General features: G+C 40.3%; 1 protein-coding gene across 1 annotated transcript in view; it reads right to left on the bottom strand.

The window, feature by feature from the left end:
- Nucleotides 1-2,471: 2,471 nt before the first annotated feature.
- Nucleotides 2,472-15,638, bottom strand: part of VDAC2 (voltage dependent anion channel 2) — a 16,371-nt gene continuing 3,204 nt past the window's right edge. Inside the window, exons 2-9 of the mRNA XM_029286594.1 lie at nt 12,051-12,122; nt 9,548-9,597; nt 9,157-9,309; nt 9,016-9,068; nt 7,993-8,220; nt 6,539-6,689; nt 3,815-3,872; nt 2,472-3,022 (exon numbers count right to left, since the gene is read on the bottom strand). Of these exons, the coding sequence (XP_029142427.1) occupies nt 2,931-3,022; nt 3,815-3,872; nt 6,539-6,689; nt 7,993-8,220; nt 9,016-9,068; nt 9,157-9,309; nt 9,548-9,597; nt 12,051-12,122 (857 nt within the window). The 3' untranslated portion in view covers nt 2,472-2,930. The remainder of the gene's footprint in view (nt 3,023-3,814; nt 3,873-6,538; nt 6,690-7,992; nt 8,221-9,015; nt 9,069-9,156; nt 9,310-9,547; nt 9,598-12,050; nt 12,123-15,638) is intronic.

Below are 15,638 nucleotides of genomic sequence, written 5' to 3'. Positions count from 1 at the left end.
CATTTTGATGTTATTAATTGGTTTATGGGGAGCGGGAATATATAACTTGTTATTCAGTTTCAGAGTGTAAAGAGAACCTTTACCATTATTTTCTAGTAAAACCTGCTAAATGCTCCAGTAAAATACTATGATCTGTTATTGTAATATAAGGAATTTACATTATTATTATTTTTAAAAAAAAATTAAACCAGGGTGCCAGTGGGCATCAAGATACAAGTCCATAGGCACCTGGAGCCCTTCTGCACTCTTGGGGATCTCAGAATGACACGATACAATGGAACAAGAGTTCAGAAATTAAAAGGCTTTGCCTTCTACCACAACTTCTAGCTGGCTTCAGGTAGTTTAAATTGTTTTTATTTCCCTCTAGCTGTGTTGACCAAAATCTCCCAGCCATCCTAACCAATGTCAGCTGGAAACCCTGGGAGGTCTAATCCAACAAAACTAGACACTATCACAACCCCCGCACATTTTTTTTTCCTAACCACAATGCCAACAATGTGCATCATGGCTCCACATATATAAGTTCCGCCCTTTCTTTCTCACACAGTGGCAATGCATGCAAATAGATTTAGAGACGGGGCTAAACTGCAACGCAGGTTTTCTTACTTGCACCTCCCTCCGGCCCCAGATCTCGGCTTCTCCCCTAAGGACTTCCTCCTAAGGGCCCCTTGTCCCCTTCAACTCACTTGGGAAGTCTCGTTTCGGACCCCTCTGTACACTGGGGAGAGAGACATGAAGTCAAGTTTTCTCCTCAGGAACATTTCGACTCTGAAACTCTTCCTTAAGTTTTTTTACAGCTTCCTCATAGATGCAATTTCTAAGCAAGTTGAAATAGCACTTTTGCACAGGCCCTGTGGGGCAAATGAACAATGTGGTATTTCCTAGGGCAACTGGGAAGCTGATTTTCTGGTTCTAAAGTTGTCTGGTAAAAAAAAAAGCGATTTTCACACACAGAACTAAACTGTCATTTCTTTGCTTTCACTTCAGGGTGATCTGCAAACAGATCCTGAGTGGTTTATGTGGTTTGAGCAAGGATGCTATAGCCTGCTAAACCACAACTTAGCCCCTGGCCAATGCAGACTTCAGGAAAAACAAACACAGCTATGGGAAATTCAGCTAGTAAGTTAAAAAACCCCTTTTTTTTAGCCTTGATATTAGAAATAAACATGGAAATTAAGTGGCTTCATTTTAAATAGTTATATATTTCCAAGCTTCATAGATTCCTAGTTCAAAGCTTGCCTCCACCATGTATGTCAATTCTAATGACTAGCCATTCAGATCACATTCCTGCAATAATGTGATAATGCTTGTCAGTAATACAACAGTGAACATTACACAACTGAATATGAAATACTCTCAATTTTTCCCACTGAGGCAAATACACATCAGTCTCCCATACAACAAACACAACCTGGATTTTTATGAAAGCAAAGGATTGGGAATTTACACAAGAATTTTCCCTAGCATGGCAGAGGACTTTAGTACAAAGATGGCCACTTTAAAGTCTGAGAGATTAATTTAAAACATAGCAATGGACCACAAAGACAAAAACTCAGGTAACAGTGAACAGAACTCCTGCTATTGAGTAGAGAAATCGATTGAAGCAGCTCAGAGCTACTGTAAATAGTGACATAACTTGGTTTGTTCCTGGTTTCCACCCTGGCTAATAAAGTTGGAGACAAACTCACATGTAATTAGATCAGTACTCAGCTACAGCTGCCCAAAATTAGAGGGTAAATACTACTAGTCATCAAGGCTTGGTCGCTTATGGCTAAGATTAGACGAGGTGGCCATTCATACCCATGATCAATTCAGGGATGGAGCTCATAATTCTGTAGCTGTAGGTTAATTTAATGGCTAAAAGAACAACAAACAAACCAGTTCTTCCTTTTGCCACAAATTCACTAATTAGAGTTACTCTTGACTTCATGGCTTATAGGCAGTTGGGAAGTCTCACAGGCTATCAAGCTAGGTAACGCATATGAATCTCTAGGCCAGGGGTCTTCCAACTTGGCCCTTTTATGACTTGTGGACTTCAACTCCCAGAACTCCTCAGGAATTCTGGGAGTTGAAGTCCACAAGTCATAAAAGGGCCAAGTTGGAAGACCCCTGGTCTAGGCACTACGCAGAAATACTAATTTGATTATTATTTTCAAGATATCAGCTTTAGCAGAATTAACTTACTCCCCCTTGTTGTGGACCATGAACTCTTGTGCACATCTAATCTAAATTCAAGACTGGCTGCTACAAAGGACTACAGCAGTGATGTCAAACAATGCCCAGTTTACCTCAAGAGAGTCCCCAGAGAGGACCTGGGCAGCTTAAGCAAACGGCACGGATTAACTGGAACACCTGAACACTGAAAAAGCTACGATGCCCTGAGAGTAACAGGCAGCTTCACAAGGAAATCTGAAAGGGTGGTTTCAGCTTTACATTTCAATAACTTTAACATATCTGGAGGCACAAGCATGTGTGTGTGTATTTGTTTATTCATAATTCTGAATTGCCTTGGGATACCAAAAGTCATTCTAATTAAGCTGATTTAACAAAATTGCTGGCCTCGCTTTTCAGAACAATCCATTGATCCGTTTTGTTATTTCAATGGGCTACCGTGTGTTAAAAGAAACATAACATGCACACGTGTGTACAGGTTTCATAAAGTCTATTTCATTATTTGTGGGTACCGCATCCAACAGTTAAATACATTTAAATAATGTATTACGTAGTTACTGCACTAATGCAGAATTGAGAACTAGTTAGAGAACCAATTTAACTAAAACCAGCTACTGCCTAAATATCCTTAACACAGCTCTTGTTCTAGGGGATCCCACTGAGGAGGGGGAAAAAACCCTCCGAGTCATACTGGAATTACAATTTTAAGGCCATATTCTTCCGATATCCCATGTTCTGCAGCAGATGTCTTCTCGCCTTTAAGCCTCCAATTCCAGGCCAAGCCCAAGTTTATGTCCACCAGCATTGATGTTCTTCCCATCGACTAGAGCAGACAGCGTGAGCTTCACACCTGCAGGAGGGAGAGCACAGTTCAAAGCAGGTTCCGTCACGCTCAACTTTCCCTTAGCAGAGGCTGTTGCCCAAACCTGCCAGTCTACTCCCTCCCCCCTCCTCCCCCCTTTGCTGAGAGAGAGAGAGAGAGAGAGAGAGAGAGAAAAGAGAGAGAGAGAGAGAGAGAGAGAGAAGAGAGAGAGAGAGAGAGAGAGAGAGAGAGAGAGAGAGAGAGAGAGAGAGAGAGAGAGAGAGAGAGAGAGAGAGAAACAAAACACAGTATCACTTTATGAGGATACAAAAGAATTGTTTGAAAGAATTCCAGCTCTTCAGTTATCAATAAGATGTTCTCCTGCCAACGTATTTATTTACTAAGCTTTTACCTACTACTGATGGAGGACCCTGGCAGTTTACGAAAAAGAATTATGACCTCAGTTCATTGAAGGAGGTATCTAGGACTGTGTGACCAAAACTTTTAAGAGATTCAGTGCTGGCTTGTATAAACCACACAAGCCCCCCCCCCCCCAAAAAAGAGGAGGAGGAGCCCCAAAAATGTTAAAAATGAAATGGGATATTTACAGCTGTTTTACAAATTTTTGAGCATGAATCAGCACTTTCAAATTCTAAATGTTTTAATGAATCATTTATTAGAAATGTAAAAAATTGGGAAAACTTTGAAGCAATGGAGCAACAAATAGATTAAGCCTATTTGTAGGTTAACATCTATTTTGCCTCAATCTTGGTTAACACCTATAACCAGTTTGTCAAGAGCTTCTCAAGCGCCGGGTCTCATCTTTTAGCAAATACTTACCTGGCCTCAGGGACTGGGTGTAGCCGATTCCAATTAGACTAGAGTTGTTCACTTTTGTCTGCAAAGCAATGACAAGCAGAGTAACCTCCTTCTTTCAGTTCTATCACGTTTAAAGTAACTACAGAATCCATACATCTCGTAAACTTTGAGCCAGTTAAATACCATTCTGTATCAATTCCAAGCCAGTATTATTCCTGGGGTTGTTAATAATGTCACCTGGACTGAGGCCAAAGCTACCCTGGGGTGTATACTCTCAGGTTCCCATTCATTTCTATGGATATCTTTGTTCCCATTAGCACGAGAGCGGCAGGCCTCATCATGGGGTTTATCAATGGGTCAGTTCCTACTGGGTTACAGCCTGATTCTTCCCCTTTTTGTAGTGATATAAGTCACACCACATGACACTCCTGAAAGTCCTCAAGCAGGCTGACCAGCAAGCCACACACATTCAAAGTTTCCAGGATAGAATTCCCAGGATGGAAAATTCTGCTTTTCCTCTGCCTGGCCCATGCTTATCCCGTTGTTATGGGAATGGTTTGATAGTTTTCCAAAGCAGATTTTTTCAAAACAGGAAGTGGTTTAATGGGCAAACTATTCCAACCACCCAAACTCTCACTTTACAGTTAGTAGTCCACACTGAATGACAAAATCTAAAAGTTGGCCATAGTTTGTTTAAATTATAAAGTCTTAGAATACACAAAGCAAACCAACGTAAGCAACAAACACGCCTTCTGCAACATACACCTGCAAAGAAAAAGAGAGCTGTACCAAGCCCAAAAGAGTTAGCAGATGGTTTCGCTTCAACACACAGCGTAACTTTTCTTTCAAAGTAGGTTTCAACTCTCTGCTCGCGTTCTTACTCTACCTTTCCTCAAGTTGCTAATGGCAGGAGAGGTGTGGTTTATGTTTGCTACTTGATTTGATAGCACACGAAGTTTCTATGCTTTTTTAAAAAGCCAATCACAGGATGGCTCTTTCAAACAATGTGGATCAAAATATCAACCCTATTTGTCCCAAGAAAAGTTCAGGGGATCCTGTTCTACATTCAGGAAGGGAGCCTCCAATCTTCACTGCAGGTAGCCCATGCTAATGGAACAAGACATTCAAACTCTAGGGTATAAAACAACCTTGAAATTAGTCCCCAACACCTGAACAGCAGGAGGAAGTAATAAAGCCCAGATCCTCTCCAGACCCAACACCGCCAGGCCACAATCTTAGCTCTGTATGTACAAGCCCTTCTGCTGCTTCTTTTGGGCTCCAAGTCGTAAGGGGAGAGCAGATACAACGGACTGCCAAAAAGGCCGGTGGCTCCTGCTTCTCTGTAAAGGGAAGGGTGAATTGTAGGGGTTCAACAGGTGGTTGAAAAAGCACATACCCAAGGAAAGACTTCTGCAGATTTCCACCAGCCTGGCTAAGCCAATTTTGAATACTCCAATTTCAGATACTGAGCAGAAGCTGAGATGCTGGTGTGGAAATAGTTACAAGCTGCAGTTTTAAAAGGCTTCATGAAGTCAGGATAGGCAGCCATAGGTTTTTGATGGCTAATCCTGGCCACCCAAAACACGCCTGACTCCTGTATAAAACAGGAGAAAATTCTGGCACAGCTTAACGGTAGCTCAAAATGGAGGTGCAGACTTTAAAATTTAAAAAAAAACCAACTTTTCTATTGCTTTAATAGAAAGGTGTAACATAGTTTCTCACCTTGAATGTACAATGGCAAATAGGCATGTTTAATTTACATACATTCAAGGATAAGGGCATACCTAAAGCGAGTCCACATTTCAGGAAATCTCAATTCAATGCTGCCAAATACCGGATACTTAAGCATTAATTTAATCAGACATCAATAGACACCCAGAGGTAAGTCATATATACACACCATTCAAAAAAGACAATAAAAGGCTAAGAACAAAAACCAAAACACACATCCTTTCCAGCAGCCTACACCCACAAGAGTAGGGATTAACGCCAGACGATGATCAAGCAGAAATATACCATAATCAAGGAACCTCACCTTCATCCACACCAGGGGTCTTCAAACTTGGCCCTTTTATGACTTGTGGACTTCAACTCCCAGAATTCCTCAGCCAGGCACCACTCACTAACCCTGAAGTTAGCTACTCTAGTAGTGAAACATATGCAAACAACCAAACTCAAGGACCCCACTTAACCTTTAGATGCCACTTTTATTGGTGACTGAGATTTACCAAATGCTTGAAAGATGCAGTGCCTTTAACGTTCACATTTGTAATCAACGCTGCTTATTATCATTTTTGATAAATTCATGTTATTTCCACATGACAATTATTAAACTCAGCTGATGCCCAGCAGAGGTAAGGGAATGAAACAAGGAACTTTATTTTACAAAATAAACCCCAAATCACCCAGAGCAGACTCCACTAGCACTCCACTAGCAATAATCCAAAACCAAGATAGCCAAGCTCACAGGAAAAGCCACAACTGTTTGTAAAACCCGAGGTTTCCAGACACTAAATCTATGATTCTGTCGTTGGCATCTTACAACTTTATATTCAAGCGTCTGAACTTATCAACCAAGGTTGGGAATTACACAAAATCAAGCACAAACCCTGGATGAGAAAGGCCTCCTGGCTGCTTCACATCAGAAGGGGGTGTGAATTAAAGAGGAATATCTGAAGGCCAGGGTTGAAATGAGGAATTCCTTGAAGAGGAATTCAGCCCTGGGGTTGTAATTGGTTTACTTACAGAAATGGATGCGGTGGGATCCAGCTGGTATTTTGCTGCAATTCCAAAACGAGTGCTATTGGTGCCAGATACCCAGTTAAGATTTATGGCAGTTTCAAGGTTCTCGCTGACCTTTTGATAGATGGAGCCGCCAAATTCGGACCCATCGTTGCTGAAAAATATTTTAGCCACAGAAAGGTATGATAAAATGAATTCAAATGTCAGAATTCCCACAATTTCCCCTTTACCAAGTTATTCTAATTTTCTCCAGTAGCAAATCAGCTTTGAGAAAAAAAAATACTGGCAAAATCTGTCCTAAGCAGAGTTTATAAAAACTGCTTTAGAATATTGCTGCATTAACGGTAGTTTCCCAGAAAGTCTACACAGATACATGTATCCCACGTAGATCTGCTGCCAGCTTTTGCCAGAAAAACTGACAAAAGCAAATAACTGTCCACACAGCAAATGCAAATAGGATGGAATAGATATATTTTCTATAGCCTATACACATATGTAAAACAGGAGAAAGAAGTCTTTTAGAAGGATAAAGGAAGAAACAGGTCTGCAAACACTCATCTCATGACTATGCCAAGGCCATGGACCCGTCCAAATATGTAAAGATCCATAAAATGCATCCTCACTGGGAGCAAAGCCCCAAGATATATACAGTAGAAATTAAATATATCAATGTTTTCCTTGTATAGGTAATGAGCTAAAACAGTTAAGCCAGATTTTTTTTTAAAGATAAAAATAACCTTATTTTCTACAGAAACACTTTAATCTGTTGAAGTAATTGAAATTGCTGTGTCAGTTTATTTGCCCAAGTATAAAAGCTTCAGATGTTCAGGAATTCCTATGCAGCATATGAACATATCCATCAAATGAACAAACTTATAAAATTGGGCTAGAGCAAATTAAAATATGAAGAATTCCAGCCTATCATGAGAATATGCTACAATATGCAGATAACTGCTTCTTTTAGGACCCTTCTCCCTTTAGTAAAAGCAAAATAACCACTTTAGCTTATTTTCAAGGTTTGCTTACTATGACAGGGAAAACTGCAGCTTGCTACCTTAATAAATTAAGAGTTAACGCCCCAACTGCAATTCATACGCCTCAAAAATGTGTGTCACTTCTCTTTAAAAAAAATCTAGAAGTGGTCCACAATAAAGGTAAAGGTTTGAGGTTAAAGGTAAAGAATTCCTTGTAAACAAACCACACAATTAGATTTCCCATGGTTTATTTAGCTCCTCTGGCACACAGAGAACAGAGTACGTGACTTAATTCACTTAACTTCCTAATTGTAATGTTGATCACCTCTTCTAAGAATTAAGTATTCAGCAATTAATCCCCACGTACTATAGGCATATTCAAGGATATCTGCTCCAGCAAACTGATTTATTCCCCCCCCCCCATGAGAGAGAGGTTTAATTTTCTGGATATCTTTGTGAGCAGCAATATAGTTTAAAACTTACACATTGGTGTGCAATTGGAAATCTCCGGTCTTGTAACCCACAGAGAAGTTGTTCCTTGTCAACTTGGATTTGGCACTATCAAAAGTCATCTGGTAGCCAGCGAGCCAGCCCTCGTAACCCAGGACGACGGAACCATGGATGGCAGGTCCGGCAAAATCGAAGTCAACGTCACACCCAAGGTTTATGCATTCACGCTTATAAGCAGATTTGATTTTGCCACTTTTCTTTCTGCAAAGGACAAATTCTGGGGTAAGGTTTATTTTCCCATCCGAAGGAACAAAATCCAGGTCTTATCTTTAGCAGAGAAATGAGAAAAGGCCAGCTAGATCTCTTCTGGGTGGTGGACAAATAAGGCAGAACTGCCGTCAAAAAGCAATGGCGGCAACGTCCTTAAGGGACAAGAAGGCGAAAAGATGTTAATTCAGTGCCCAAACCTTTCCAGATCTACAGGAAGAAATTAAAACTGAACAGAGTCCCATCCAGTTGTCACAACCGATTTGAGTTATAAACAAACCCAGACAAAATTGCACACCACTTATATAACATAAAAATAAATATGCGCCACTATTTCTCTGCATAAGCCAGGCAGCACTAAAACTAAAAATGTGAATTTAAGAAGCTGCACATCGACCCAAAATGTAGAAATCAAAGCAATTCAGACAGGCTTCTTTCCTTTTTCTTTTAATCCCAAAAAAGTGCACCACTACATCTTATATCTACTTCTAGAGAAAGGAAACTGGGTATTTCAACTGGATGTAGAAATTTTCAGGAGTTAACATTAATGTCGGTTATGCACGATTAGGCATCAGTGTCTTGGATCAACTAATTTCTGACATAAAGTCAGTTTCTGCCTCAGAAAGCAGGCCTTTGGCCAAATAGCCCCGTGTGGCGTGAATATGATTTTAACTGTCATAAATAATGAGCCACTAACATTCTTTTCAAATCTTCCTTGCTAATCCTTTTCTCACGTTGGATGTTGCCTACCTGGAATGTGCCAAGACAGAGTAAACAGAGAAAACTCACCCAGTATTTGGTGAGAAAGTTGTATCAAATGTTAACTTCAAACCTTTGGCAATCTAGTTTAGGAGGAAAAAAAAGCAGTTAGCTAGGAATTATTTGCATTTTTCTCTGAAATTTCTCTATAAATCTTTCAACTCAGGCTACCTGATCTTCAATTGCCATTTCTGTTCCCAGAGTATTATCTGTGTTCCATTTTTCTGTGAAAGTCACACCATACTCAGCCCACTTGTATTTGGTCTCCAAGCTTCCATTCACTTTCCCCGTGTCTGTGTTTGATGAACCAGCTGTTGCGAATTCCTAGCAAAGCAAGAGACACACATGAAAAAGGAGAGGCCGAGAGGAGGTATATTTTACCAATACTTTGATTCAATTCCATTTTGTTTCAGCATCTTTTATTACAATTTAGTAACCATTCAGACGTGCACACAGTCGCCAGCCATTCCTGCGGCCCTAGTGGTCACACGGCCACGGACTGGTACCGGGCCACGGCCCATATAGGTTGGGGAACCCTGCACTATTACACTTAAGTACTTACCACTCCGCTTGTGGATTTAGTTTTCACATCCAATTTCACCAGGCCAAAACCTTGACAAAATAAAACTGAAGTTAATATGCCAATCTTTCAAGTAATTAATACGATAGCCAAGTATTAACTTTAGACATTTCACTGGTTCACTACTGCCCCTGTAACGAAGCTCTGACTTTAGAACTGAACACAGAAACACAAACACACATATTCTAACCAATAGAGAAAACAGAAAATTTAAGGTACTCAATATCCTATTTTCTCTTTACAGTCCAAAACTGCTTCCAATGCAGCTGAGGGAATAAGCACTTAACTGTTTTGTTTGGTTTTTAACTGGCAGATACATCTAGAATTTTGACAACGTTATCACCAACACTTGTGAAATGCCTGCAGAAGTTGTGGCTAGGCATAAACTAATTTACAAGGAACTTGATGCATTATAAAACACTCCCTACTATTATAGCTTAAAGTTGTCTTTTTTTAATTGGGTAGATGGCACACCCACAATTGTATATATTTTTAAGGATGCCTGTGGGGCATCCACAATAGGTGTACATTATGTATACTGTACATTGGCAGCATTGGACCTTTCCATTTATACATTTTAAACTAATTTTAAAGCAAAATAGATGAAGTGGGGATCCTGGCAAACCCTGAGGAATGTTTTCATGGGAATCGGGTTACTTCATTCTTCTCTAACTCCTGTATAGGCCTGCCAACGTGAAGCTGCAAATGCTTTTAATAGCACAGTGAAGACAGCTGTCTCCATACTGCATCATTAAAAACACTTCCATTTGACAACGGATGTATATAATAAGCCCTACCCCCCCCCCCTCAAAAAAAAATTCCTCTAGGGCTCAGGGGTATTTGGAGAGTCCTTAATCTTCTCTTTTGTCAGGCTGAACCCCTCATTCAGGTAGAGATCTCCGAACATTAGGAATCTCATACCAACATTTTAAGACAAACAGATCAGTTTCCCACTCTCCATGTACCATTCACATTATATTCAGGCAAAATAAATCGGGTTTAGCTCTTATTTGTAAGTCATTGTGACATAAAGCGGCTGAAGAGTGCAATGAACTGAAAAATTCACGTTTGATCTTCTCTCAGATAGAATTCAGGTCCCCAGTGCGAGGAGGCCCTGCTCTTTCCTGTAACCAGAAAGCTGGCATCTTCCTCACACATTACAAGGGCCAAGGAAAACTGACCCCACTTTGACCACTTCCATTTGGGAGCACAGGAACTTCAGCAACCTCCCCCCTCCTCCTCCAGTCAAACCAAAGGCATCCAGGTTGGGCACAGAGCTATTACTCTGCCACACCAGGGGTGCCCAACCTCTGGGCCAGGACTCACTAGTGGGCTGAGTTGTTCGCAACCGGGCCATGGAAACAGCAGCTGAGTGCGCATGCACAAAATGGAGCTGTGCACATGCTTGCCGGCCAGTCACGCAGAACCATCCCCTCCCCCCGCCGGTCCACAGGGACAGAGAGGTTGGGCAACTCTGTGCTACATCCTTTTTCAGAGGCCTATCCCTGTATTTCAGGGGGGAAAGGCGACCTATTAGTGACCAAAGGTATATTTAATAATTTGAGTTAGCTGATGTGGCCACAGGGAGTTGATTTTTTCCCTTTGATTTTTTTTTTAATTTTTTTTAGCTTGAAGACTCTTCGGAGAACTTTTTATTTTATTAACTGCAAAATGCTAGCCCATTGCAGAGTTTACATTCATTTTTATCTGTTTACGCCTTCAAATGGGGAAAACCCACAATATCTATTTCTAGTAAAAGGAATCAAAGCAAGCTCTAGACCAGGGGTCTTCAAACTCGGCCCTTTTATGACTCGTGGACTTCAAGTCCCAGAATTCCTCAGCCAGGCACACGTGCCTGGCTGAGGAATTCTGGGACTTGAAGTCCACGAGTCATAAAAGAACCGAGTTTGAAGACCCCTGGTCTAGGGGTTACCTATAGTCTGTGCCCTTAGGTTCCCCATCCCAACTGTGTGTGAAAATCTAAAGCACTCACAACTGCTGGTGTATGCAAAATCTTCTTTAAGAGGAATGAATGTTCCATAAAACTCCAGTATGTTGTTTTCCCCTGGACCATAGCTAAACGCCACAAATATCACTACTATAAAATTGACAGGATGCTACGGTCCAAAAGGGAAATCCAACATTCCAGTTTTTCAAGAACACTAAATCGCTACAATATTAGATTTTCCACATCCCCATTGGTTGGCTAATACCATCAAAATAATTTCTATTTTCTTCTGACCCTGCACAGAACTTTGCTATTCTAAGAATGGCAAATCTTATTTTGAAGTAAAAAGGCAAAAACACAATCTTTATCCAAAACATCTTGAACACCTCAGTTACAAAAATTCAGTAGCAGCTACAGGAAAAAAAGAACCGGGTAATATGGATTAGGGTTTATTGGCAACAATGGCAGAAGAACAGTATTATGTGAGGGTCAAGACAATTCCCCATTCAAATATTCTTCATATACAAATATGCCTACCAAATCCTTTGTTGAAGATGTCTCGGGCAGACTTGCCAAGGTCCGCATAGGCTGGTGGAATAGCCATTGGCGCTAGGGAAACATAGTAATGTACATGTTAGTACCGCAAAAAGAGAACAGGACAGGACAATGATTTGTGTGCCAATTCACAAACATTAGTCTTATTTTTAAAAGAAAATTGGTTTCAGATGCAGCATTCAGATGCAACATTAGTAGTCCAGCATTCTGTACTATGTTTTTCACCCCTAAGAACTACAGATTAAGATGTTCAGACCAACAGCCTGGGCAATCAAGCCATACTTTTCCAGACCAACATGTTTGGGCATTTTTTTTTCAACTACAAAGAAAGGAATGTTCAGTTGGCTGAAGCTTTTTCCAGATCTTCCTAACAAATGCAGATTTTTCCACATGATACCAGTTAAATCCAATATCCTCTTGACTTACAAAGTTTATATAGTAAGAAATCTGCTTATTCACTCGTGAATCTGAGCTATATAGAGAAGCAATGAAGAGCACTGAAAATCCATGACATTCAAACCATGGTCAAAGAAATTAGCTGCAATATTGTTAAACTTGCAACACAAGTCTAATGTTATGTTTAGGATGCATATGTTTCAAGTACACATCTGTTCTTCAAATCCTAAAATGCAGATATTAAAACATTACTTCTGCACCCGATTTTTACACATCATTTACTTTTAAGCTCAAAAACTTAAAAGCAAACCAATCATTTTCTACTGAGCAACTAATCAATACGATTACACACAAATCAGCAAATTTTCCATTCCACAAGGAGTTTAAAATTCAATTAACGTTTTGACTGATACATGTTTCAATAGAAGAGAATATCTGTAGCTCAGGGTTGAACTATGGGGTCCCTGGTCCTCTCTGCTTGGTTGATTTCTATGGGGCACTCCATTACCCAGCCGGGTAACATCATCAGTGAGAGCTCTAGCACTGATGATGTTACCTAGTTGGGTAATGAGATGCTCAAGAAATCAACTAAGCTCAAAGAGCATCAAGGATCCCACTGATACAAGTTCAGAAGAGCCATCCTTCAAGTTCCCAGGACAAATACAATAGTTGTAAAAGAAATGCCCTCCAGTTCCAAGGGCCTAAATGCAAAGGCTTTCAGTTTCAATTCCAAAAGTGCTTCGGAGCACATGGGGCTGCGGATGTAGCTCCTGCCCACAACTCTTTAAAGTAGCCATATCTTCTTCAAGAATCATATAACTGTGGAAAGCAGCCAGGCAATCCCAGGGGGAAAAAAAACAAATTTTAATTAATGAATGACAGACAGGTATAATAGTTATGTTCCTTCACTCTCCAAAGTACCTTTTCTGAACTATTTCCAAATCAACATATAACTCTAACAAATAATTTTGTGACATAAAAACGCAACCTATGCACCCACCTAGCAGTATTTATATTTTCTAACAAATATTATAAAAATATCTGTTCTATTTCCACATTTAGGTGGAATGTCTTTTCATATCCTTTTTTTATTTCTTAGGAGACAGAGAGACTAAAGGATGGGTTCAATAACCTGAGGAGTAACTCCTGACCAGGACCGTCCAATCACAAATGAAGAGGTACTTTCTCTTCTCTTTTCCTTTCTGTCACCATCCTAAGATGCTTCCAGTTTCAGAATTGTTCACTGGTTTATAAAAATGTGCTTTTTGCTTGTAAATATACAATCTGCCCAATTAAATCATTACAAAGGAATTAGCGAAGCAGCCGTGCTTCCCAATTTTGATTATGTATTGCTTCTAGAAGCAGAAAATTAAGAGAAAATCCATTCAGAAACCCGAAATCTAAACCCAAGGGCTAGGAAATGTAATTAAAACTTAAATTAGTTAAGTTGCATAATTATGTTGCGCCTTTCCCTGAAGTTCTTTTTAATATCTCCACGATCTCATTTAAAGCGCTCATAAAGAATTGTTGGAAAACTTTGCAAGTACCTGTAACTTTAAACATTGAAATGGATCATACTGAGGAACAGACATTACAGAAAAATTCTTTAAAGTACTCATTTAAGATGGGTCTAGCTTTGTTTTCAATAACTAAATTGAATTAAGAATTATCCCTCTATTAGATGTTAGTCTTCCCTCCAAACCTCAATATAGCTTGTAAAACGGTTAGTTAAGTTACTTCAACATCCTTACGTTAACTCTTTCCCTACTTACGTCTTGGTGGGCGCTGACATGCTGGATTAAAATTCATAGCTATTTAGTCCAATTTACAGTATCTACAAAACGGGGAAGGGGGAGATTACATCAAAGTTAAGGTTAGCGACTCTTTTACAGACCATTTCAACAGTTGCATTCTTTTAGTTTTGCTTTTGTCAACAACTGAAAATATTTGTGTGACTCCTTTCATAAACCATGCAGCCCTTTGTTTGGGGAACCTGCCTCAGCCCTGTGCAGAGACCAAGGTTGGCCTGGCTATCTTAGCTCCACGTCTAATACAGGTAGTCCTCAACTGACAGCAATTCGCTTAGTGACCATTCAAAGTTACAACGGCACCGAAAAAAAGCGATTTAGGACCATCTTTCAGTTACTTTTGCAACATCCCTAGGACCATGTGGTCGAAACTCGGAGGCTTGGCAACTGGTTCATCCTTATGGACGCTCCTGGGTCCCAAGGTCACGTGGTCGGTCCCCTCCTGACAAGGAACACCAATTGGGGGGGAGAGGAGAGCCGGGTTCACTTAACAGCTGTGTGACTTAGCACATACACGTCTTGCTTAGCAGCAGAAATTATGACCTCAATTGTAGTTTCGAGTCGAGGACTACCTGTACTTGTTATGTTTTCTCAACAGGAATAAAATGCAAAACAGAACAAGAAAACGGAGGAAAACATACATCCTAGAGCAATAGCAACAACGACAAAATGTGTACATAAAAGGGGGGGAAAAGTGACCCATACATCCCAAGGTGTGTGTGTGTGTGTGTGTGTGTGTGTGGCAGGCAAAGCCCTCCCGTGTCCATCTTGCAGGCCCTCTTCCTCTGCCCCCCTCCTCCTCCTCAGCGGTGAAGGGGGGAGGCTGCTCTGATGCGGGGAGGGGGAGAAGGGGGAGACCCCCCCCTACATTTCTTGGCCAGCAACCTTAAAACAACAGTAATCATGAATAATACTGAATAATAGTAATAACAATAGTAATGAATAGTAACAATGAATAATAGCAATAACAATAATTGCAATGATGATGCTGATGATTTTTTTGCTTATTTTAATTTTTTAATTTCTTTCTGGGTTTGTTTGAGCCACACTTGGCCTACTGGACTAGATTCCTCAACCTTGGCCCTTTTAAGATGAGGGGGCTTCCAACTCCCAGAATTCCCCAGCCAGCTCTGCTTTATAATAATAATAGTTAATAGTAGTAATACACCATTAACTGTTATTATTATTAACAGTTATTCACTATTACTAACTGTTATTTACAGTTAATAAGTTAACAGTTAGGGAAAAGAAGCAGCAAAAGCAGCAAAAGATTGTTATCAGTATCATTACTATTATTGTTATTATTATGAAGAGGAAGAAGCGGGAGGCAGGCCCCCCCCCCGCCGCCCCCACCCCAAACCCAGCC

Source organism: Protobothrops mucrosquamatus, unplaced genomic scaffold (assembly GCF_001527695.2).
Source record: "Protobothrops mucrosquamatus isolate PMUCROS unplaced genomic scaffold, P.Mucros_1.0 scaffold4186, whole genome shotgun sequence".
Classification (NCBI taxonomy): domain Eukaryota; kingdom Metazoa; phylum Chordata; class Lepidosauria; order Squamata; family Viperidae; genus Protobothrops; species Protobothrops mucrosquamatus.
The sequence above is the reverse complement of the archived record's forward strand: the minus strand, read 5'-3'. Positions and strand labels throughout refer to the sequence as shown.